Genomic DNA, 26,747 nt, shown 5'->3' with positions numbered 1-26,747 from the left:
CAATTCTGAGCACAGTGTTCTGGCCAGCAGTTTTAGATAGCTATTAAAATCTCAATCAAGTTTTCTTTCAAAGTCTTAATTCTAATCTCTCCATATGAACTTAAGCAAAACAGTGTTGAAATGAACTTGCTGTGTGCAGTACTGATCATTTTAAAGGTTTATTTAAGATCAGTATTTATAATTCATTACAGCATTAGAATATTCAAGTGAATTACAATTCTTCATATCTTGAAATAAAACTAAAACCTTATTTAATAAACATTGATTGAACCCAAACTTATATGAAGCAGATACTGTTGCTTGCCTCACTAGTGGTAATTATCCCTCTTCCTCACAGAGCCTTGATTTTGCTCTGCTCAACCTTCCCTAATGGCCACGATCTTCAAGGGAATCAGGGCCACCTCAACCTCAGGGGATGAATGATTTGTCAAGTCCTGACGGCCTCATCTGTGACTAGTTTAGGCTGGGCATGTAATGAAATTCTGCCCAAGGAGGGATGAGGTGACTTCTGCTGGGAATGGGTGCTTCTGTAACAGGGATTCTTGCTTAGAGACTCACAGAAGAAATATTCTTCTTCTAGACATCATCACATTTGCATGTGATTTCTAGAACAAGGCTGGCCACTGGGCAATTGTGAGTGGAGGTAGCAAGATTAGAGTAGACACATAGTGTATCAGAATGGAAAGAGAAGAGAAACCTGGATCTTCTTTTTTTTTAAATAATTCAATGATTTTTTTAAAACCACTTATCTACAAATATTAATGTACGCCTCATAAATAAGCATTACCAAAACTATTTCATCCATGCAGTATGAACAATATACAATGAGAAACAGATTGATTATATTCAGGAATGCAGTGAAAATAGTCTAGTAACACAATTTACTAAATTGAAATATTAAAACATACAATCATTTCCAAGGATGTTGAAAAAGCATTTAATAAAAGGGGCAACCTGGATTTTTAATCCACTGTTCAGATACTAAATTAGTCATTTTTGAGCCATCCTAACTTGGCACCCTCTGTTATGTGATACAATAAATTTTCCTTATTGTTAAATGGTTAAGTCAGAGTTTTCTGTTATTTACAAATAAAAGTAATCTAATCAATACAAAAAATAAGGCCTTGAACTTGTAAGTTACTATGAAGGATTTAAAATATACAAATAACTACATTTAAAAACAAACAACTACAATACCATGTTGGCAAATGTAGGGGCTGAAAATAGGAAGGGAATACATTAAATTGGTGATGGTAGGGTGGAGAGTGAGAAAGTAAATCTCATGAAAGTTAGTTTTTTGGGTTTTTTTTAATATGGCACATGGCTTAAAAGGATAGGGCTATGTTTACCACAAGCAAAATTAAATAGAGTGCAGCCTGAGGCATAAGACAGAGAGAAGGAACAGGAAAAAGAGCTTTATAGGTAGGGTGACCATATAATCTATCATTCAAATTACTACACTTTTGAGTGTGAAATGGGAGCTGAGTAATACTATTATCGAGACAATAGGAATAAACCGGGACTGATCCAGAAAAACCAAGACATGTGGTTACCACAGTTACAGGGCAAAAGGAGAATATAAATAAAGTCTCAGAGGAGGGAAAGTATAGGATACCCTTGAGAAACAGTAAGTGGGCCAATCTGGCTGGAATGCAGACTAGATATGGGGGCCTAATGGGAGATTATCTTAGGACCATGATGTAAATGCCTTGAGATCTAAGTGAGAAGCTGGTACTTAATTTTGTTCACAGTCGGAGGCTATAACATTTCTGGGCAGGGGAGTAGTGTGATCAGACCTGTGCTTCAGGAAAAATCAATCTGGAAGCAGAAGAGACTACAGAGAGGGGTGAAAAGCCAGGTTAAATTAGCTGTTGCAGTAATCCTTCCAGGTAATGAGCCAGGCTTAGAGCAGTGGGGAAGCAAAGGGGCACATGCAAATCATGAGGAGAGGAGAGCAGAGGAAAGAAAAGCTTAAGGGTACCTTTTGAGATCACCTATGACTGGGGAGTGGGAAACAAAGAGACGAGCAACAAAGGACACAGAGCAGGAGTGTCAGTGAGATGGAAGAAAATGATCACGTCAAGGAAACCAGGAGGAGATAATGTCAGGGGGGTGGGGGTGGGGGGTCCTTGATCAGCTGTGTCCGGTGTTGCAAAGAAGTGGAGGAATTTAACGTCCAAACAAGAAGGTTGGTGGTGGTGACCTCCAAGAAAGGGTTTGGTGGTGATGAAAGCAGAAAACTTTTTCACATTGCCTTTGCCTTTCACAAAACCTTGTTAGCTGAATCAACACAGCAATTCCCCAAACAGTCTAATCGTAAATGACCTGACAATGGGTTCAATTTAAATAATGAAATCAATTTGGTGAGGAGTTGAAGGTGGGACTCTGAAATGGATGACAGTGTTTCATCCTAGTTCATTCTTAGCTCTGTACCTCCCCTCCCCCACCCTCTTCACAAAACCAGGGTCACTTGAGTATATTTCTTTCCCCTTTGTCCCCAAAGTTTAAGCTGAGCTCTCCCTGATCTCTGAAAACTCAGAGTTTAGGCAGGAGAGAACTACACAACTATAGCACAGGCTCTGTGATTCAATATCAAGTCTCTACTGCTAATTCAGGTTGAACACTCCTGCCTATATTTGATAACGAGATTTATGCCTTGTTCCTGAAATGTAATTTCTACTTTGTGCCTGTTTTTTGCTGGATGAGCCCAGTTCCTGAGTCTCTGCCTTGGTCACCTATTTAGCACCCCAGTGCCGCTATGGATGAGACTTTCAGTCCCCCTCTGTCTTCCAAGTAGTGGAGTTCTTCTGCTTAACCCTACATGGTGGCTAAAGCCCTATTCTCTAACTTAGCAACAGGTTTTCCCCACACCCACCAGCTCCTAGATTCCTGGGAGATGTGTTCTGCCCAATACCAGCACACGCCACTACTCCCCATAGGCCTCCCTGATGCAGACTTTCCTATAATTCCTATCTTCTGTAAGTCCTCTTTCCATAGCTCATGTTCTGCTGCAAGACCAGATGCCCAGAGCACCCTTGGGGTAGTCTACTCTTCTGTGTCCATTCTTCAATTGCTCCCATGCCCCAGCTCTTCCACTGGGTCACAGAATGGCTCTCTGCCTCACCTGTCCTGATACACGGCATTAGGTGTTTGTATCCAATCTCATCTTTGCAAAGAGCATCCTGGCAAGTGGGAACACTTGTAAATTGGCACTAGAGGAAAACAGATTCTGCAATGTGCCCCTCCATTAACAAAAATCATGGCACGTGATTCATGTACTTGGCGATGTACAGGAACCAGTGAGAAGCTCCGATCCACACACACAGATGAACTGAACGCTGCAACAGTATATTTTTTGCCAGTATTTGCAGTATGAATAAAGTTGTCAACAATGAGATTTTGGTGGCAATACTTGTAAAAGTACCAATATAACCCAGTGTAATTTGAAATAGTAAAGTATTCATTTCTTTTGATATCTATGCAGACTGATTTGATGGCTCTAATAATTGAGCACAAACATGAACATAAGCTTCTCTGGAGAGGGGTATTTGCTTGGAGAAAGGATTGGCTGGAACCCAGGAACATGAACATAATTAGCACCTTCAATAAAAGTAAAGGAAAAGAGAAACACTTTCCCATTTCCAAGACATCTGGGCCCAAACTCTATCACACCAACAAAGATTAAGTAATATGTCCTCTTGAGGGTAGTGAAGGACATCATATGTTAATATTTGTAGTTTTTTTTACACAATTTTCCCACTACATTGTGAGAGCCTTTTCATTGTTTAACCTCCATGCCCAGCAAGTGGTCTGGCACTAAGTGTTGTATGAACGAATGAATGAATGAAACAAAGAAAGAAAAGATACATATGACAGAACTGCAGTCTTTAGGGCACTTGCTGCCACCATGTGTGCTGATGATAAGACAAAATCTTATTATTTAAAAAAAAGCAAGAATGTCTTAATGATGCCTTGAATAACCTTTCTCCACATACTTCAACATATACAAAGAACGGGCAAAAGGAAGAGGTGACTGGGGGAGAATCCACACACAGCAATGAATTTTTTCCTCCCACAGCACGATTCATGGAAGGGAAATCTGTAATATGTCCAGATCCAAGTTTAAGATTCAGAAGTGTTTTAATATTTTCACATCTTTCTCTATTTCTTAACCTTGATGAAAAAGAGTATTTTATTTTAAAAAAGTGTTTTAAAAATCATATTCGAAACAGTTACAGTAAACCAAGTCTTTGTTAATTTGAGAACACTTCTTTAAAAATCTACTCAGGTGTGTCTTCTGAAGCACAACTCAAAATGGTATATATCGGGCTTCCCTGGTGGCGCAGTGGTTGAGAGTCCGCCTGCCGATGCAGGGGACACAGGTTCGTGCCCCGGTCCAGGAAGATCCCACATGCCGCGGAGCGGCTGGACCCGTGAGCCATGGCCGCTGAGCCTGCGCGTCCGGAGCCTGTGCTCCGCAACGGGAGAGACCACAACCGTGAGAGGCCCGTGTACCGCAAAAAAAAAAAAAAAAAAAAAAAAGGTATATATCAATTCAAAAGTATCCCCTAAAAGCAGAGGAAGAATAGGCTAGGAAACCGCTAAGTTTCTTTAAGATAACAAGAAAACAATGTCCTGTCCAATACGGTTGTCAATAGCCCTGGGCACTTACTTGGCTATTAAGCACTCATAAGGTGGCTGGTCCAAACTGAGATGTGCTGTAAGTGTAAAACACACACTGAATTTCAAAGACTTAGTACAAAAAGCAATGGAAAATAACTTACTAATAAATTTTTGTATTGATTACCTGGTGAAATATTTTAGATATACAGGGTTAAGTAATACATATATTATTAAAATTAATTTCACCTGTTTTCTTTTTAATTTTTTTAATTAAAAAAGTGGCTACTAGAAAATTGTAAAATATGGTTTGTATTATATTTCTATTAGATATCATGGGGCTACATTCTATTTTTACATCCCCTGGTCCATCATAATTGCAGATGGCTCGGGAGGCCCTGGGTTTTCAGAGGAGCCAGAGCAGAGGGAAGAGCTGCCAGTGGATCGCGGAAATAGATTCGTAGGCATTTACTTAGTGTGCACATCTGACTGATTCTCTAAGGCAGAAATATAAAACTAAATATGAGGAGAGCTTTTAGGAAACTTTTCATCATGTCTCTTTATTACAGTGTTTTGGTCTTCAAAAGATAAAGTGCTCTATGATAGACACTCTACCAACAACTGAGCATACATTTGAGGATGGATTAAATAAATACACATGAAACTCTACTGTATTGGATGGTTATTTTAATCAACTGTCCTGACATTTGTCATGTTCCTGAATTAGATGCAGCTCTGACGTGTCAATCACATCTGAGGTCTAACCTGCAAAAATCAATTCACCATCCATTATTCCTACATGGTCTAACTAAAACAACAAACAGATCAGAGAGGAATCAACTCACAAAATTTGTACCTTGTTGTTTTTTTTTTCCTATCTTCCTTCCTGAAAGCAATGTTATTATTGTTTCTATAGACATGTGCTAATGTATCTAGAATTTCTAACTTGGCTTTTCTTGACTATGAATTTTTGCCAATCAACTAGGATTCTTAAGTAAACTTTTTATAGATACCATCTATTTAAATGCAGCAAACTCAATAAACGCTTCTAAGTGAACCAGCTCCTCCCCTTATCTAGTTCCTCATCTTGGCATTATTTAAGTATACCTTTTTCCTGGTATGTTTTTAATCCAGTTTCCCTATGCGTGGCTAATACGTGTGGATATTTGCTAGGGAGCGATGGCTTATACTCTGGTCAGAAACTGGCCTCTTCCATAGAGGAGGCTCTTACGGAACATTCACATCATATATATTACATACTTAGACTACAGTAGACAGAGCTTTTGGAAAGTACCTATTAAATAAGCCAGTAACCAAAGATAACAAAGATGAAAAGGAGACAGTGGAATAGTAAGAATGTAACTCTCTCAAAATACTCATGCAAAACTACCTCTGGTGATATAGCTATGCTATAGATCATGAATGTAACTTTAGACAAAAGTTGTAAAATCTCTGACAGTTCCAAACTTTTGTCTGCCAAAAGCCAAAGGAGAAAAGCAGGAATGAGTTTTAATTCCTCTAAGGTCTACAATGGTTGAGTCTCAACTACGATTCCTGACTCCTTTATTTATCTATTATCAGAATTTTGCCCAGTTCCTGGCACAGAGAAGGCAAAATATGAATGTTTGCTGAAAAAAGGAAGGAAGAAAGAGAGGAAAGGAGGAAGGGAGGGAGGAAGGAAGAGAGATATAGGAAGAATGAAAAGAAGCTTGGCTCAGTTGAATCACAAACTGAATACCTGCTACCTGAATGAACGATGTTAGCTATAACAATGGTAGGATCTCACTGAGACACTTATGGACCTGACACCATAGCCATGCCCCGGTGTCAATGTTTCATCACCCATCCATTCACATATTCACATACAGACAATCTGTGTGACTCAGAATGTATGCCTTTGCCAATACTTCAACATACCAAAAAGTCTTTATTCATATCACATAACCAGTAGCAAGACAGCTTCCTTCTTTATGGTACTATGAGAATCCACAAGCCCTCACATTTACATTTTTATCGTATCTACTTATCTGGGATCCTGCATCAATCAAGAATAATTTGGGAAAAGCAGAATTGACAAAAGGAGATATAAAAAGACCGTTAAACACGAAGAGATGATCCCAGATCATACTCTGGGAAGAGACTAATAACCCCCTTTTTTTTTCACCTCCATCCTATTTAATATTCTTACAGTTAAGCTGTTTTCTCCTAATTCAAAATACCCATGAGACATAAGTTCTTCTGGTTGTTTAGTTCAACTCAATATTGTCTTGATTCACTCATTGAATATGTTCACACCTTTAAACCCACCTCATCTTACTTTATAAGGGCTACAATTTCAATAGGCATTTCAGCTGTCTGATTTTCATATGGAATTTTTACCCTATCCTCTAAACCTCTTTTCTCCATCAGTGATAGTTATCGTTGCATTTGGAATTGTTTCAATTGCACATAAATTACTGCTCTCTTCTCTTGGTTCTAACTCTCTCCTGCTACAAACTCCCTAATACAATCAAATGGACTAAATGAAAGAAGCTCACTCCCTCTTTTCAAAGCTCCCCCTGGAGCCCCTCAATACATCCCTTGCATGTCACTGGAGGGTGCTGGAAAAAGAATGGGTTTTGAGGGCTTCCCTGGTGGCACAGTGGTTGAGAGTCCATCTGCCGATGCGGGGGACACGGGTTTGTGCCCCGGTCTGGGAGGATCCCAACATGCCGCGGAGCGGCTGGGCCCGTGAGCCATGGCCGCTGAGCCTGCGAGGCGTCCGGAGCCTGTACTCCGCAACAGGAGAGGCCACAGCAGTGAGAGGCCCGCGTACCGCAAAAAAAAAAAAAAAAAGAATGGGTTTTGGAGCCAGGAAGATCTTCTGGTTTCAAACTGCTTAACTTCATGCAAGTTACTTAACATTTTTTGAGTCTCAGTTTCTTCTTTTGCAAAAGGGTGATAATACAAAATGATAGAACCTTTGTGAAAATTAACTTACACTCCCCACCACCAAATTAACATGTTCCAAGGCACTAGCTTCTGTACAATGAGCATGTGCTATAAGACAACTGAGAGTCAATGAGGTCAGGTTACCGGCCCCACATTACACTGATTAAGTAGTAGATCCAGGATCCAATCTGCAGATCACAAATTAACATGTTCCAAGGCACTAGCTTCTGTACAATGAGCATGTGCTATAAGAAAACCGAGAGTCAATGAGGTCAGGTTACCGGCCCCATATTACACTGATTTAGAGGTAGATCCGGGATCCAAGCCCAGGTATGTCTAATCTAAATCTACCTCAATAAATACTAATTCTCTTTCCCTTCCATCCAAATCCAAACAAGCATGTCCCTCATGGAAGCATCCTGTCCTTAGTAGCTAAAATGCCATGTTCTCAGAGAAGCCTTCTTTATAGCCTGAGTTCAAACTGATTATTCTCTTCACTGGGCTACCACAGTTCACTCGATATTCATTCAGACATCACACAGTGGCTGAATGCTTCCCAGGCCCCAGTTGCTCTTCTAGTAAAGGGATGAGTTTTTGAAACGTTAAGGTTATTTCTGCATGAGCCTGGATCCTTGACTAGACTGTGAACTTCCCGAGGTCAGGAAAGCCCTTCTCATTTATCCTCATACCAGCTGCCCTTTTCTTTACTTTCTGCAAAGCATCAGCTCAGTGCTTTGTGACCGCCTGGAGGGGTGGGATAGGGAGGGTGGGAGGGAGGGAGGGAGATGCAAGAGGGAAGAGATATGGGAACATATGTATATGTATAACTGATTCACTTTGTTATAAAGCAGAAACTAACACACCATTGTAAAGCAATTATACTCCAATAAAGATGTTTAAAAAAAACCAAAAAACAAAGGTTTAAACACACCAGGGACAGGTTCTAATCTAAACCCTGCCACTGTTTTGACTGCATGACTGTGAGAAAATATTAATTTTCTGAGCCTGGGTTTTATCACCTCTAAGTGATTAGACTATCCATGTCACATGATTGTTGTGAACCATTCTGTGAAGGATAGCGTTTTATGCAAATGTAAGGGGTGATGAGGTTGCTATTGTTGATGTCTCATTGTTACTATTTAATACGTGAATGCCAGAATCAATGTTCTGCAGATCACTTGTGCACTAGCGGCTGGAAGGTCTGAAGTTTGGTTCCATATCAAGGCTTTCTGAATTCTATTACCTCACATCTGTTGTTGAGCCTCGGCTCAGAATCAACTTCTGAGCCTCTGATCGCTGCCTGCTGGGAAGGGTTCCTGGTCTCCACTGCTGGAGATCCTAATTTGGGCTGCCAAGCCCCGGTGCCCCGGGCTGTGTGCCTGAGACCTTGTCTCAGCAGCCTGTTCTGTCCTTTGTCTCCTCTGGACTTGCCTATTCTGACCAGCCTGCCTTGTCTCACATGTGCCTTGCTCCACTTCACCACCTCTTTGCTTCCCTGGTGCTGCCCTGCTCTGTCCTACTTCTCAGCGTCCCAGTTCCAGAATGCCATCTTTTCGGTAAGCCTGGATCAGCACGGGTCTCTAATGACCAAGCGACCCTCTGTTAGAACTGCCTGCAAGAAGCCTGCCTGCCTACAATCCAAGCTGCCATCCTTGCCTTGGCTCTCTCAGTCCTAAATGTACCACCAGCTCCCCCAGCCTCTGTAGTCAAACCCACATCAGGCATCAGGGCTGCTTTAGATCCCTTTTCTTTTGGGGAAACAAAAACAAACACACACACACATACACACATACACACATACACACACACACACACACACACACCCCCCAAAATCTTGTGGTCTTTCTGAACCTCCCATCTCTTTTGTCCTATGCCCAGCTTTTCCAGACTTGGCCAGCTTATATATTGCCAAAGCGCTGCTTTGTTCTCGCCATGCCATTAACCTGGCTGCTTTTGCGTGCTTCCTTTGCAACCTTTAATGTGTTTCCTCTTTACAAATCCCTTTAAGTTCTCCCTTCCAAGCAGATGAAGCTGAGACACTAGCACACTCACCTCATAAAATTTATGCAAATCCAATTAATCCAATCAAAGCTTGTTTGTGTAAAAGCCTGTCTTATGTGCTCTTTAAAGTCATTCCCCATGAATGGAAATCTTAATTAGATGACTAAATTTAGAAGGATAGAGCATCTTGCAAGAAAACCAAGCACATTCAATCCTTAATGCCATAAACTGGAAAATCTGAGTTTCACCTACCAAGAATGATACAGTTCCATTACACATAAATTTTAACCCGTGCTTTCTAAAAGAATTGCACACTCGTGTCCTCACATTTCTAGAGCAACATGTAGATGCATATTTTTCACTTTAGTATCCAATTTAAAATGAGAAGACTGAAGACATTTACTACACAGGTGAGCACACCTGTTATGTAATTTATAAAATGCAAGTCAAAATGACCTAATTATAGAAGCAAAACACAGCAATAGTAACAAAAATATACTAACCAATTTAAATTTTAAAAATGCATACTAACATAAGCTTTCATAATTATACAAATATGGATATTTTAGCATTGTCCATGTTGCAAATACTGATTTAAAATCATGTAATATATGTGTCAGGGGGGTTAACTTCTCAGTAGCTATCTAACAGTTTATTTCACAATGGTATGTTTATTTAAAACAAGGAAAATATAAGTACTCTGGAACACACTTGCCAGCCAAGACCCATGTGATGAATATTGCCGTAAAACTCTGAAAAGTACTCTAATGTTTCTCCTTTAGTTTACTAAATAAAAATCAGTCACAGAAATAAACTTACTTTGTAAGACAGGTAGATTTAGATGTCCCATTTTGCAGACAGATCAAGTGAGCCTAAGAGGTTAGACTGTGTATCACAGGTTTACCTCTTCAAGCAGATAAGGGAATCTGGACTTCAAACTCTGAGTATTACTGTAATGTACTTTTTACTAAACATCCTTATGTTCTGAACCTAATTGCCTCTGTGTTAGACACCTTTCCATTCCAGACATTCTTGGAGTTTCTTCAAACAAGAAGGTTTCTCCAGCCTAAATGACTTTGTGTTTGTTCTTTGCTTGGAACACCCTTGCGTCACGTCCCTGACTAGCTAACATCACCTGCTCTCAGAACTCTCTTTCATTCCCTTCTTCGCTTTCCCTCACCCCAGCCCACTCACTGTCAGTTATCACGATTAGTATATTTTAACTCTTCACACACATGGGACTGAGTTCCTTGAGGACAGGAATCCTTTCTTCCATTTGAATGTGTAGAATCGCTTCCACACACAAAGCCTTGTCCGGGGAGGACTGGTAAATGTTTTCTCAAGAATACATGAAGAAATGAATTACTGAATACCAGGTCATTGTGCTTTAATGTGATTGTTAGGAGACCATTTCATGTGCACCCATTTGATTCAGAGAGGAACTAATTTGCACTTGTTTGATATTTTACTCTAATTGGGAAATCCTGAATTTCAATGAAAAGTATCCATAAACAGTAAAATCCTAATTTCATTTTCCTGGTTCCTCCTGAAGTTAATTGAAGTTGTAAGTGATTTGCCTGCCCCAGCAGCACTGAATCTTTCTTTACTCATTAATGTCATTCTCTAAAGCACCACTAATTTTTATCACTCTCCAAGGAAAGAAACTCTCCTCAAAAATAGTTCCATGTATTGAGTCAAATGTTTCAACCGTTAATCTATGGTTACTAATGAAAATGTATACAGTATGATTCAGAGACCCTGAGTGACAATAAAATCATGACTCATCTCATTTAGAAACCCTGCCAGCCATCTGAATTCTCCTTCAGAACACCAAAAAAGTTTTCCAATTTACCATACATGCAAATTTCACACGTAAAATGTACTGGTGGTTTAATTTACAAAACAGAATGGAAGATGATATGCTCTTTAAATCAACCAATTTGTTTTGAGAAAAATAAAATAAAGTATTGAAATAAAGAAAATGTCACAGTTGATGAAGAAAGAGCATGTGCTACATAAAAGCTTAAGTAGTGACAATTTAAGTTACAAAAGTATGTGCAACGGACAATTAAAGACATGGGGAATGAAATAGTGGTTACAGAAGCAAAACTTGATGATGTTAAAGATTTTTAAAACAAAATGATAGGTGTTTGAAATATTCTTCATATCAAGTAAATAAGATTTATTTTGAACTACAACTACATAACTTTAAGTAAATGAAAAAAATGAAGTGAGTGTACATGGGGAAAATATTTGAAATCAGGGATCACTGGCAAATAAAGTAAAATATTAAAGATGGGTTTTGGAAAAATAATTTGGACTTTACGACTTAAGTATCTGTGAACGGGTAAAATTATAAATAATTTTAATTTATGCTTCTCTAATTCTCTTCTAAAATACACAAATAATTACTTATATCTACTATTTGAAAGGCACTCTATTAGGCATTATGTGATGAGCAAGAGTCAAAGACATACGAGACATATTTGCTGTTCTATAAGCATTTATAATCTTTTGACGGCCATAGTATTTAAATGTAATTAACGATAATGCATAGCCATGCAGTATACTACATTGTACATGCTACATACAATTGAAGCATTTTAATAGTCATTTGATTCCAAGAGGGCAAATACAGTTACAAGAGGTTGCCTGGAGTTCTGTCTTAAGGACTGAAAGCCCAGATCAGTCTCAGCTGGTGAGAAAATGCCACAGTCTCTTAGCAATGTCTGTTGTGGCCATGGGAGCAGAACGGTGTACATCATCATACAGGGCTTCTGCCTACTTGACGAAAAGTTTAAGCTACTCCTTTTACAGATGAGATAACTAACCACAAGGTGACTGGATATTGATCCCAAGGCTAATGTATGAAGAAAAAATTTTGTATGCAAAATTCCTGCTCTATTTGCGAGGGGTGAAAGTACACCTGAGACACATCATTCAGTGCTGGTGCCACACCTTAAAAACATAGGACATCCGAAGTAAAGTCAGATGTGAGTGGCCAAAAGGGTAAAATGGACTCAAATCCATGCTATGTCAAGATGAAGACTTTAAGTCTCAAGAAAGGAAGATTCAGAGAGAAACCATCTAGGTGCTTCCAGATGGCTTCCAAAGGTGAGAGAGACCACTGAGCAGAAGACAGGGAGACAGACTTTCACTGTAATATAGAGCGTCCTAATAGTCAGACTTGTTTCATGCACAGAAAGAGCTGCTCCGGGGGCCATGAGCCAGTTTTCTGCCCTGGGTGAGGTTCAAACACTTTCAAACCAATTATCTAATGATACAGCGGCGGGAAAGCTACTTGACTTTCTCAAGGTCTCAAAGGTTGAAAGCAGCAGAGCAAGGAGGACAGCTCAGGTCACCTGCCTGTGAGTCCAGTGAGTCACTGCTCCTTTTATTTATTTAATTTCAGATTATCATGAAACCTGTGAATACAAAATTTATTACCAATTCTCTGCATTCACTATTTCCATAAAAGAGTACATTACTGTTACTGATCCTTTTTTTTTTTTTTTTGCGGTACGCGGGCCTCTCACTGTTGTGGCCTCTCCCGTTGCGGAGCACAGGCTCCGGACGCGCAGGCTCAGCGGCCATGGCTCACGGGCCCAGCCGCTCCGCGGCATGTGGGATCTTCCCAGACCGGGGCACGAACCCGTGTCCCCTGCATCGGCAGGCGGACTCTCAACCACTACGCCACCAGGGAAGCCCTGATCCTTTTCTTTTGTCTTGCTTTCTCTCCAGCTCCCCATCTCACACCTGCAACAACTCCTGTTTTATGGAACGTATTTAAGGGGAAAGACTTATATTAAAAAAAAAAAGGAGTTTATAGGAAAGATAAATATTGACTAGACACATCAAGGAAAGAATTATGAAAGAGGTATGATTGAAGTTGCCCAGATTAAAGAATAGAGATCATTTAATAGATGGAAACAAACAGCAGAGAGAATTACAGAGAGCAGAGAGCTGCACTTTCTCAGGTCACTGCTGTTTCGCAGGAAATGGCACCACAGGATTGAACCAAGTTTTGAGAATGTCTCTAAGTTCCTTCAAAAAAAAGAGAAGACTTCAAAACATATAAATATATAATTGCCTATCCTTTTCTCTGAAATATATTTATACCAATAGTTTTTCCATGCCTCTAACTAGTTGCCAAACTTTAGTATGCCAAATGTAATAAATATGTCTTGAATGCAGTAGATAGGCTATATATCAATTATATGTAGTGTGATCATTTTACTGTGTTACGTAAAAATCACATTAAAAGAACTTAAAGTCTGGGAGGTATGGATGGGAGATTGAAAGGCAGAGGAAGGCAAAATCGGTATTTCTTCACCACTTCCTTCCTCCCTCCTCAGGCAACACCTCTAACAAGAGCTCTCCTCCATACTTTTAGCTCCTGTGAAACACATCATTTTAGGTTCCAACTTCTGCCCCAGGCTCTGCTAACCCCATCTCCTTCCTTTGTCTCTCCTGCCCTGGCAGTTGTAGTAGTGGCTTTCTGCAATTGCATAAACTCTGGGTGGCCTCACCATTTCCTGTTCAGCTTCTCAACTTTCCCATCACCTGTGTAATCAACTCCCTAATTATATTCCCTCAGTTTTAAATTAAAAAAAAAGAACTTAAAGGTCTGCGTATTAAAAATGGTTAGGTTTTTGTGATATCCACTTGTGGCAAGTTTCAAATGTAGTTTTACTTTTTGTCTGAAAAGATTTGATGTCAGCAACATAAAAGAAGGCATCATAGAACCAAGTGATTAGGGAATTAAATGCTCTTTTTCCTTATCTGTTACTATGTCTTCACTATCACAGATTAACTGCTAATTGTAAATACGATATTCAGGAAAATGTTTTCAATCAGCACTACAGTGTCATAACGAAAAAGCTATCATAATAATCACATACTCTTCATCTCTATCTCCCAACTAATATTGCTATGCAGAACGATTTGCTGCAGGCGGCCTTAACCTCTCCAGGAGATGACAAAAAAATTGGTACTGGAGAAAAGAACCATCTCTGTGTTATTAAAAGCTCATATGGAGACATTCTGCCCAGGCATGTCACTTCCTTGCTGTGGGGTCATGGGCTAGTTGCTTAATCTTTCTGTGCCTCAGTGTTCTCATCTGTAAATTGAGATAACAATAGTGCCTACCTCTAATGCTGTGAGGATTAAATTAGTTAATAAGTGTAAAGTACAACAAGGACTGATGTATACCAAGTGCCCATACATGTCAGCAATTGGTGTAATTTCTCATTAGCTGCATGGCCTTGGGCAAGTCATTTAATCTCTCTGGCCATTCATTTGGAAATTAAGAGATGAAACTAAATGATCTCTAAGGCCTCTTTCATGACTAAAAAGTCCCAGCTACAAAGAAGCATAATCTCTCTCACAGGGGATTCACAAATCTTTTCCAAAAATGGAGTGGCAGAAAAAGCCTGACAGTGTGGCTTGAATAAAGTGTCTACTGGATTCCTCTATCTGTATTCTAGACTGAGCCCCAGGAAAAAGGAAAAGGAGACCCCCCAAGGAACCATGTGATGGAGCCAGCAAGAAGAAGAAACAAAGGTCTCTTTGTGAAAGACCAAAAGGGTTGTCACGTAGTTTTGACTAAGTCTCTTCATTCATTTTAGTAACTGAGTAAACCCCACACTGGAAAGGCACGTGTGAAGGAAGAGGTCATTGCCACCAACCCAAAGATAGTGTTTTGTTTTTTGACTGGAAATGTCAGGAGCTCATTTTAAATTACAAGATGAGGCCCCAGGTGCACTGCCTTTATCCAAGACTGCTCAATTTTTCTGTTTGGGAGAACATGGCATTCTGCTTTGATGAGATCTCTGGAAATACAAGATGCTTCTCAGTGTCAAGAGTGCTTCTGTGCACCCCAGTGTGAGAAAAAGCTAAATCTGAAATCTCGATTAAAAAATCTCGATAGAAAAGTACAGTTTCTGCTGGCACTACTGAGAGCACCCTTTCAAAAAAGGGATCATTATGCTAGAAACACAATACACAATTTCCTCAACATAGCAGGGCTGGTTATATCAACACAAATCCTTAGAGAAGAAATGCCGTAAGTTACTTTGGTAATATGCAGATATGTCAGAACTACATTTGTATTTAACCGCCCCATGATTTCATGAGTGTTTTACTTCCTGACCCTGCTTTGAAAGATTTGGAAAAGGGGAAGATCGGCTCTAATTCTGGTTTTGGGATTTGGAGCCAGTCAGGTAACTTCTGTAAGCCTTATTTTCAAGGTATGCTACACATGGAAGGTACTCAACAAATAGTTGCTCAGGGAAAGAAGGAATGAGGAAGGGAGGGAGAGAGGAAGTCCGATAGTCACAAGCATTTTATCAGAAAGGTCACACTCCAAAGAGGCTGCTGTAAGTCTTTTTGCTATCATATGTTAATTAACAACTAAATTAGCATTGTAGGTATAAAATGATTTTTTACTGATGAAAGTAGTGACTTTTAGTTAGCATGATCAGTGCTAAAATGGACTCTTAATTGGTGAAATTCAAGCTATTGAACTGGATTGACTCAAATAGTTTGGAGATACTTCCTACCCTTGAATGATCAGGGTGTAAGACTCCAGGGAGGCCTGTAACCCATATCCCAGTGACTTGTTCTCAATGGATAGGAAGGTTTCTGCTTGAAGCATGTCAGTCTGAGGACACAGAATCACACCTTGGCTATGCTGAACCTTTTATACAGGGTTTATACACTTAAAACGCATCAAAGGACAGAGAGCTGCCAGTTCATTAAACTTACAGAATAGGCTGTATGGAATATTTTGCCTATTTTAATGAATGGTTATTAAGTAACTGTGTGCTCAGCAGAATTTGGTCATTATAACCTCATCATCACAAACTTCGATTAGTCCCTGGATAATTTATCCACCAAAAATAACCAAAGAGTTGGGCATGGTGAGTCAGATTACAAAACCCTGATTTTGAGATGCTCAAGTCTAGTGATAGAAACATGAATACAATTAAATACAACATAAAGCACAATATAAGATTATTTTAATGCCATAATGTGTTAAAGCCACAAAGGAATCATAGAGGAGAATGCAGCTACCTCATATGGGAAAAAGGATCTACTTAGAGGAGTTGGTGCTAGGTCTGAAAGGATATAGCAGAATGTTTCAGAAATATTATTTTTCCTGAGGGGAAGGGTGGGAGAACACTATAAAGGTTAGAAGCAAGGGAAATAAAAGTGAGTTCATACAAAAAATTACAAATGTATTAAATACCAAAAACACATACACACACACACACACACACACGCTTCCACTCACACATGTTCTCTCAGTGAGAAACGTCCACCAAGACTGTCTGTAAAGTTTTAAATGCACCTGAACTGGAAAAAGAATCTCTAGGATTCTGTTTTTACAAAAAAAAATGTTGATTTTACTAACAGTGGTTCTCAAACTACATCTGTCGTAATAAGACTAAAAAAGTAAGCAGCCTGCTGAGTGAAAACTGGCATTCTCAGAAATAGTTTAAATAGTACTGAACACAGAACTCCATTTCACATACTTACAATATCTCCCATCAAAACGATAGTCTTATGATTTTCCAAAGTCTGTTTAAAAGCTCTTCCTCTTCCTAGGTTAAGATCTCTGACATCAGAACTTGCCTCCTCGAACTGTATGGATGGGAATGTTGAGCTGGGAGAAGCAAGTTCTATTGGCTGTTCCACTGGTTTTAGGAACCAATGAAGTTTTGTCTTTGAACACAGATTTTATTGTATTTTTTAAATTTTTATTGGAGTATAGTTAATTTACAATGTTGTGTTAGTTTCAGGTGTGCAGCAAAGTTAATCAGCTATACATATACATATTGAACACAGATTTTAAATTCCCCTTTTCATGTCTGGTTGTAATTGAGCCTATACATTTACAAGCATAAGGACGCTGTAAAGAGCACAATGATACATAATCAATATGCTTTAACTCTCCTCTGCCTTCTAGGAATGCCACCATTCAGGCTATGAATCAAATTAGTGGGCAATGGCAGGTAGCCAAGGGAGCATTGGATTTGAAGTAATAGATTCAGATCCTAGATATGGCATTTACCCAGTGGAGGAATTGCGTAAGCTCCCTAGATGTGTTAGTTACCACACATAGTACCTGGAATAGTTAATATGAAGAGTAAATGGTTTACCACATCCATTCAACAGAAATGATTAAGGACACCTGATGTCCTTTTGCTGCGTAGCACCAATAAATGTTACTGGCATTTATGTTAAAAGAGCAGCTATCACTTAATGCATGCTTATGTTTAATTCTTAAAAGATAATGTTAAGTATCATCTCAATTTACAGACAAGAAAGCTGAGGCTTGGAGATATAATTTCATGCATAGTGTTTGAACTCTTGAAGGGCAATGACTATGCCTCCCTCATTATACAAGTCAAGTAATAGCACTGTGCCTAGCACAGGGCAGATCCATTATCATCATTCCAAACTTTTACAAATAATGACTTTTGGGTACAGTACAAATTTAAAAATGAATATGATACAATGCACACTTAACAGATGGTATCAACATTGCTCCCTGGAAACATTATTTCTTTCAAATTACACAAATGAATGGGATGATTCTTTATAATAATCTTGACAGTAAGAGCTTATTGAAACATTTTGAAAAACGGCATTGAGTATTGGAGTAATATAGTCTGTAATAATTAGTTAGGCCATTTCATACTGTTGTCTTTTTATTTTTGCTCTTCTTTCTACAAGAAAATAAAAAAAGAAGTATAAAACCCTTTTCCGTTTTTCTACTCCACAGAGTAAGTGTATTCAGCTGACAAAGCCATGCTATAAGCAGTCTAACCATCTCCAATGACCAAGCAGCTACACCCATGTAATCTGCTCACATTATGTTTTCCACATATGCATGAAGTGACTTATTGTCTCCAAGGTGCATTTACATCCGTTTGATTCTCAAGAACAGTTCCAAAAGGTAGGAAAGGCAGGAAGGAATAAGTCAACATTTTTCAGATAAGGTAACTGGTGCAGAGAAGCAACAGGGATGATGAGTGACAGGGGATGGAGGGGGAGAAGGGGAGAGGAAAAGGAAGAAGGGGCGTGGGAGGAGAAGAGGCAGAAGGGAGGGGGAGAGGCAGGGAAAAAGAAGGGAAAGGAAACACAAGCTGGTTTTCAGGTTCCTGGGCCTTTGCTTCCCCTTACCCCCATCACAATCTCCTAATCAGTTTGCAAAGGGGAGGGGATAAATGAAAAAAGAGAGACCATCAAAGGAATGCAGGGAGGAGAAGGGAAGGAGGGAGGGTGAACATGAATGAATGAATATGAATGAGAATATCTAAGTAAAGCAAGGGCCTAAGAGACCTAAGGAGGAGTTTAAACAGATCCATAAATCCTCAAAGAGTAGTTCTTAACTTTTAGGAATCTTGGGCATTTCTGACAATCCGATACAGCCATGGAGGCTCTCACTAGAAAAATGCGTACATACACACACACATACATACATATGTACATACGGTATTTTATAATATAATTTCAGTGTGTTCACTGCTCCCCCCCCCAAATCTAGTGCTAGGTCCCATTTTAAGAAACATGTCTTAGAAACAGAGGTCCCCTCAGCTCTCCGTGCACTGCAGTTTGCAGATCTAGAACCAGAGGGTGGTTCCACAGAAAAGCAGGTGCCTGAAGCCCTGTGCCAATGTGTGCCACAGAGATAAGAAACGCGGCTGCAGATCAGAACAGAAATATCTCTGAATCCCTCCCGCTGCCACCAACCTCTCCATAACATTTTAAGCTTAATAGGAAACAAAACAATTTCCTACACTACACATCGAAACCACTGTCTACACTAGAACACAAAGTTTCCCATCAAACCAGAAAAAAATGAAATTGAAGATAAAAGTTTTGAGAAAAATTTGATCCTTCTAGTATTGAATCCCTATGACTAAATATCTTTAAAGATTTGTTTATTGTGTAAGGATAAAGGTACATAACAAAAGAACTAAATGCACAGGCTCTGATAATTCTAGCACTGTCATTGTGGGACTCTGGACCGGTCATCTCACCTTTTTACATCCAAATCTCCTTCATAAGTTTATTGTGAAGATTAATTATACTAATGGACTGAAAAAAATTAATACAAGTCTGACATCTAATCTCACTAAACATCCTATTTCTCATTTATAAAGTGGGCTTAATGATAGTGCCTACGTTTAAAGACAGTACTATCATGGTGAGCATTAAATGAAGTAACACATTAAATGTACATGACACAGTGTCTGGTACATAGGAAATATTAGCTAGTGTTAGCCCGCTGAAGAAATGCAGGAGTCGTCAAAGGCAGAAATCACTGACTTGACTGGAAGAACAGAGTTCTAATTGAGTTTTAGTGTTCTTGCTATTCAGACTCCCCAATTTTTGTGGGTGATGGATTGAACTAGGTGGCTTCTGTTCACCTCAAATATTTTATCAGCCCTGGAACCCACTAACAAAGGTATTTTGCTAGGTGCCTTAAATAGGTTGTCTTTTTTTTATTATTATTTCATTTATTTATTTATTTATTTTTGGCTGTGTTGGGTCTTCGTTTCTGTGCAAGGGCTTTCTCTAGTTGCGGCGAGTGGGGGGGCCACTCTTCATCGCAGTGCGCGGGCCTCTCACTATCGCGGCCTCTCTCGTTGCGGAGCACAGGCTCCAGACGCACAGGCTCCAGACGCGCAGGCTCAGTAATTGTGGCTCACAGGCTTAGCTGCTCTGCGCCATGTGGGATCTTCCCAGACCAGGGCTCGAACCCGTGTCCCCTGCATTGGCGGGCAGATTCTTAACCACTGCACCACCGGGGAAGCCCAAGTAGATTGTCTTGATGAATTATCCCAACCTTGGGAGGACTAACAGTAGCTAACACATATTCAGCTGGGCACTACTCTGGTACTTAAATGTCAACTCATTTTATACTCATAGGATTCCAGGAGTGGAGATGGGTGGAGATAGTAGTGGGCACCCAAGGCAAGGTTCAAGGAAGGAGAGGTCTATGGGAGAGCTTTAGGCTTTGATTTAACAAGATGGACCTCTGGATATAAGATGCCTTTCTGTCACCATCTACTTCCACCACATTTAGTGATGCAACATCCTTGGTATAGCGGCAGTAGCTCCATGCCTCTGGAACCCAGAGGGAGCTTCCTGGGGATGCAGGCATAAACAATCAGAGATGCTCCCTAACCCTCAGTGCTGGTCTTCTCTGTCTTGATTCTGACTCTATGACGAGGGATGGTCTAGCTTTGTCTCCTTCAAATCATCTGTGTTGCTCAGAGATCTAAGGTATAATAGGGGCTAGTGGCCACTGTATCCAGATTTGGGGGGCAGAAACCATTGTCATCACCAGGTCTTTTAATCAATGAAAAACAAAGATCACTAATTAAATTTATATCTGTAAATTCTGTAGGTAGTGCTTGGGTGACTGCATACAGATCAAACTGAACAGTACCTGTTTTCAAAGAGTTTATAAACCATGTCATCTTTGTAAATGAGCCCAAATTACAGGTGTTTTCTGAAAACACAATTAAAATAATAATATTTCACAACACAAAATAGACTCGGGGATTTAGAGTGTAAAATTATCTTACACAGATATTTTAATAGGAGAGCCCTACACTACTGTCCCCAAAATGTCCTAAAACACCACCTATCAGACAAGTCCCTACTCAATTCCCAATAAATGGAGAAAAACTCAGCCTGACATTCCAGGACTCAGCAATGAGACCCTAGTCTTCCTCTTCTGCCATATACCCCTGCATTCCCCACACACCACTCTTAGAAACAAGACAGACCAATCACTGTTTCAAGAGTACAGACTGCATTTTCTGCTACCAAGCAGTCACTCATGTTCACACTGCTGCTTTCTGTGATGTCCTGACTCAAACTCCATTTCAGCCTCTCCTTCAAGTCACATCTCAAAAGCCACCCTTTTCTTCATGAAGCCTTTCTTCTCCTCTCCAAATAAAAATGATCTTGTCCTCTTTGAACCACCAGAGGTCTTTGCGGTATATATATATATATATATGTAAATATGTACATAAACACTTTTATTATGGTGATTTACATTATGACTTTTGGCATGATTACCTAATTTCCCAAATTACTGTAAACTCTTAAGGATTAGTGACCATGGTTTACGTCTGAAATTACCTTTATAACCCCCACTCTGGCTGATATGCTGCTTGCAACACAGGAATTCAATAAGCATTTACTGAATTACTATTTTACTAATAGTGTTAATGAAATAGTGATCTCTTATGGAGTATCAACTATGGGCAAAGGATGATATTTATATATTATATCTCATTTAATATTCAAAATCCTGTGACTTAGAAAATTAAGGATCAAGGAGCTATAAATTAGTTGTTCAAGGTTACACAGCAAGCAGAATCCCCAACTCTTACCATAACAGCAGGATGCACTTTGAATCTGAATCCAAACTTGTCAGACTCCAAACATGTGCCCCAAGTCAACACTATATAAAAGTGATAAAATTTAAAGAATATTTTCCTTTTAATTTTTAGATAAATAAATTTGGCAAATTTGAAACAAAACCACAGATTGTGGCAGTGAGGAGAGCTACTTTTCAAAATTAACTTTAAGGATTAGAATGAGTTTTGAAGATTAAAAATATATATAATGAAGAATCTGTATCACTACAGTCCAAGAAATGTAAAAGATGGGGAAAGAGACCATTTGAGGCATTTATTTAGAAGAATGATTTATGAGTAAGCTGAATTTGCATATTGTAATAGAAAGGCGCAGGTTTGGGAGCGTGACACAGTAGGGTTAAAATTCTGGGTGTAATGTTTTTAGCCTTGGTCCTCGGGCAAGTTACTTAAACTTCCTAAACCTCAGTTTTGCCAAAGGGTAGGTGACAGTAATAATAACTGCTTTCATAGATAATGCAAGTATTAGATAGGTATAGGGTATATAACCCAACAAATGATGGGTACTACTAACATTACTATTAATAAGATTGTTTTCATGCAAAGTGACTGTGCTAAGCCAGTGTTCTTGAGAAGAATGGAAAAGCAGGGCTGCCATTACTGTTCCCAAACTTTCACATTATGAGAGTGTAATATTGGGAAGAGCAGAAGCAGAAACAAAGGCCAGCAGCACAGCTAGCCTGAATATCCAACATTTCCTTCTCTTCAGACTGACTCCCAAATTCTCTCTCTTGTAACTAATGAACTGAAAATCGAAACATGGAAATCAAGTTGGATCCTCCCTTTTAAAATCTCTCAAGAATATTCTAGATCCCCACCCAAGCAGCCTTTCTCATCTTCTTTCAGAGAACATGTTTTTTGGAAGTAGGACAAGCAGTATGGCATTTGGCATCAGTCTCACAGGCATCAAACACCACACCCACCATTTTTCTTTTCAGGTGCTTCTAGTTTATTATCTGATCCTCAGGGTCCTCAAATGTTAACTGGAGAGACTATCTCCTGGAAGGGATGCTCTGAGAAGTATACGTGGCCATGACTATTCAGTGCCCAGCACAAAGCAGGTGCTCAATAATGACTAATTAATTCCCTTTCCCCTCTGTGGTTCCCCCTAAGTGGAGAATAATCAAATTCTTTGGGAAAATATGTTATGTCTCTAAATGGCACCTGCCACCATGGATGGATGGTTAGGATCTGAAAAGTGCTATCTCATTTAAATAAGCCACAGAATCGTAATCACCAAGGGATGAGTTACAGACATTACTGATTATGGCTGTACCCAAACCAGTGTCCTGAAAGTGACAGGCTTTTTTCTTAAAAGAAAAAAAAAAAAAAAATCCTTGAAAAATCCCTGAGCTATTCAGTCTCCTAGAAAACATGTGTCTGGAAACTCAACATCTGCAGAAAGCAAAAGGGCCCAAGAATGACCAATTTATTTTTTTCTCTTACAGCTTTCCAAATAGAGGAGAGAGAACACAAACATGAAGCTGGATTTGGGGTGTCTGATATATTTTAGCAAATTACAACTGAAAAAAACCAAAACAAAACATTTTCTGGTGCAAGGTCTAACACTTTTCAAAACAGTATTCTTGGAGCCTTATTTGACGTCAACTATCACAGTACCTGTGATAAAGTTACTTTGAAGTTATCAAGAAGTTCCTTGGTTTGTGGAATTCCATTATGTGTGTTAGGAACTTTTCATTATTTTGTAAATTATTAACTCATTTCCTCTAAAATCAAAGAAAACATGAATATCCAAACCTAACAGATAAAACAGATATTCTTAACATTCATTATTGCAATTTACACATTCAACCACTGGGAAAAAAAGTCCCTTTCCTTTCCCTCTTCATTTTTAATTTCTTATTAGTTATCTGTTGAGAGAGAGAGAAAGAGAGAGAGAGAGAGAGACAAGATGAGCTGTACCACAAGAAGGGAACCTCCAATACTTTGACAGTATTAAAGGAACCATAATAATTATTTTCTGAAAAAACACCACCAATTCTCCTACCTATAACTTTGCACCACATTCACATATGTAAATTATTATACGATTATCATTCTAATAATTACATATGTATATCTGTGTATATATATGCGTGCATGTGCCCGTATAGACACACACACAATCCAAAAGGCATTCTCAGAAAAGCTCTGTGAGAAAAGGACTTAAGCCGCCCAGGGAATGGAAGAGCGTTTAAATAAATCCTGTAATTTAGGCACAGCTCCTGCTTTTCAGCAAGCACTGCTACTGGAGCCTCTTCATTTAGGAGAGGTCTCATGTTCTTTTTTAGATATCTGTTCCCTGGTCAGCTTAGTCTAATTGGCACTTCCTTTCGAAAGGGAAGGAGGCGGTAAAAAGGGAATTTGCGCCCCGACTCTGGAAGCAGAAGTCCCTTCCACACCCCAGCAGTTGATCGCCGTCTCCCTCCCGCTGGCCCCGCTGCTGCTCGTCTTCTAGTCGCAATGTGAGAGGTGGCAGCCAGCGGAGCAAGGCCACAGAGTAGATGAAGTCAAGATTCAACCGGATAACTCACCTCCTCCCCAGCCCCGACTCCCACCCATTACCGTCTACAGCCCCCTTCCCTCCCATCCCCCTCCGTGTCACGCTAAGTTGCAGCCACCGCGGGGGGTAGCGGGGGTGCGGGGGCGGCAGGTGGGGAGAGCTGGGGGCTTCCTTCGGACCCATACCGACGCGCCCTAGAAGAATGTCCTCTGGGGAAGGGTCTGCCGCCAACTTGGAGGAACTTAGAAGGCAAAGGCTGCCGCGCCCCGACCTCAGCGGGGCCTCAACCCTGAAGGCGAGGGGCGGAAAAGGGCAGTCGGGGCGAGGGCGGGCACCCCCGGGCTTACCACGAGCACGGGGACCCCGGCGGCCAGCGAGTAGAGGAGCACGGGGGGCACGGCGCTGCTGTCCTCCGGGCCCGGGTAGGGCTTGCGGTAGGCGCTGTCGTGGCAGAAGAAGCCCTGCACGTTCACAGTGAACGTGTCCGTGTATTCGAAGTAGTACGCCAGCATCACCGTCCCTGCCATGATCACCATCTGGAAATAGAGCATGCTGCTGGTGAGCGCCGCGGGCAGCCGGGGCATGCACGCCTCCCGGGCCGGGCCGAGCCGAGCGGGCGGCGGACGGGCCCCCTCCCGGGTCCGCCGAGGCAGCCACCGGGGGCGCGGCGGCGGGGGCGGCGGGAGGACGAGGCGCGGGAGGCAGGATGGAGCCGCCGGAGGAAGAGGCGGAGGCAGGTCCGGGTTTCGAGGCGCCGGCTGGCTGCGGAGGAGGTGGCTACCCCCGGACGAACCCCCGCTCCCCTCCCCGCCCCCTGCCCGCCGCAAGCACCGCCCGCCCGGGCGCGGGGTCGCGCGGGAGGGCGGGGAGTCCCGGGCGGCGGGTCGCGGCCAGGCGAGACACCGTTCGCTATGCAGCTGCGCGGGGCCGAGCCCCCAGGCCCGCCCGGAGGAGGGGCGGACCGGGCGGCGGCGGCTGGGACAGCGGCACCTGTATCCCTCGGAGGGCGGACGCAGTGGAGCAGGCGAAGCTTCTCACAGGGGTAAAAACCAAAAGGGGAGGAGGGGAGGCAGTAGAGAAGGAGCTTCTAGAAACTCCCTTCTGAAGCAGCAGCTGGGTGTTTTAGGAAACCCGCGCAACGCCTGGGAAAATGGTGCGCGGACGCGTCTTCGGAGCGCAACCCCGTAAAGCGCCAAGTGCCGATTCCGCGCAGCGACTTTCAGTCGGCGCCTCTTTGGATTCCTTAACCCCGTGCAGGACACACGCCCAGCGCGAGTTTCTAGGCGCAATGAGAAACATCATCCCAGAGGATTTTAGATTCTGAGTTTTTTTGCTTCCCCCTCCAGCTTCCTAGGGCTTTGTATGTAAAAACAGAAATCATAGCTCGGGAGTTCCCGAAGCATCATGTCTTGTACAACGGCCCCTTCCTCGTTCACGTAGTCTCCTCTGGCTCATCTTCTCAGTTTCCCTTTATTAGCTGCTTGTGAAACGAGGCACTGCAGATTCCTGGGACCCAGCAGTGGCAGCCCCTAGGGAAGGAAAAAGGGCCATTTGCCTCACCTCGCTATTCCCTGAGTTCCCAGGTACTGCCGGGATTCCCCAGGGGTCAAGTGAAAGGAGAGGGAGACAGAGGGCTCACACCACAGGCATACAAAACACACCCATACGTTGGGCAGGCACGCGTGTGCGTGGGTATGTAAGTAGCTGTGCAACTGCATGTATGTAAGGAGCCCGTTTCGTGATGCCATATGGGTCCTTGCCTGCAAGATTAGGCAGCCGACTGAGGGGGCTTAGGGAGGGGTGGAGCTTAGTGGAACCTGACACTGCTTACCTTTCACTCCGGAGAGCAGGTAGGAAGCCTGTATGCAAGGCGAGGGGATGAAAATACTCCTAGAGCCCTGCCCTTCTCATTACAACGTGGAATTACTTTAGGAGATTTGTAGAATATTCATGTTAATGGGTTGTAGCCTGATGATTTTTAGAGGTGGGCCTTTATCATCAGGAAAAAACACTTTTAAGCTAAAAAAGGCCTTTTAAATTTGGCAAGTGATTGGTGGTTTAGGGATGAGATAATAATGGCAGTGTGACTTTCTTTAATGTAGAATTATTTTACCCTCCATGTTATTACAGACATCATTTAATAACTAATTACTTAGTGCTTACCAGGAAAACAACACCGAAAAACCTATGTAATAAGCAATTTGGGGCAGTGGGAGCAAACTGTTCCT

The 26,747-nt window shown here is 41.2% G+C and overlaps 1 protein-coding gene across 5 annotated transcripts in view; it reads right to left on the bottom strand.

Annotated features, from left to right (window-relative positions):
- Positions 1–26,747, bottom strand: part of PLPPR5 (phospholipid phosphatase related 5) — a 308,592-nt gene that overhangs the window by 102,738 nt on the left and 179,107 nt on the right. For 3 of the 5 annotated variants that reach the window (XM_060302406.1, XM_060302415.1, XM_060302395.1), the window contains exon 3: positions 24,867–25,055. In XM_060302406.1, the coding sequence (XP_060158389.1) occupies positions 24,867–25,055 (189 nt within the window). Of the gene's footprint in view, positions 1–24,866; positions 25,302–25,509; positions 26,001–26,747 lie in introns of those variants that run through there. The other 2 variants (XM_060302423.1, XM_030868772.2) reach the window with 2 other exon arrangements.

Source organism: Globicephala melas, chromosome 1 (genome assembly GCF_963455315.2).
Source record: "Globicephala melas chromosome 1, mGloMel1.2, whole genome shotgun sequence".
NCBI classification, from domain to species: Eukaryota; Metazoa; Chordata; class Mammalia; order Artiodactyla; family Delphinidae; genus Globicephala; species Globicephala melas.
This window is presented reverse-complemented; position numbering and strand designations above follow the sequence as displayed.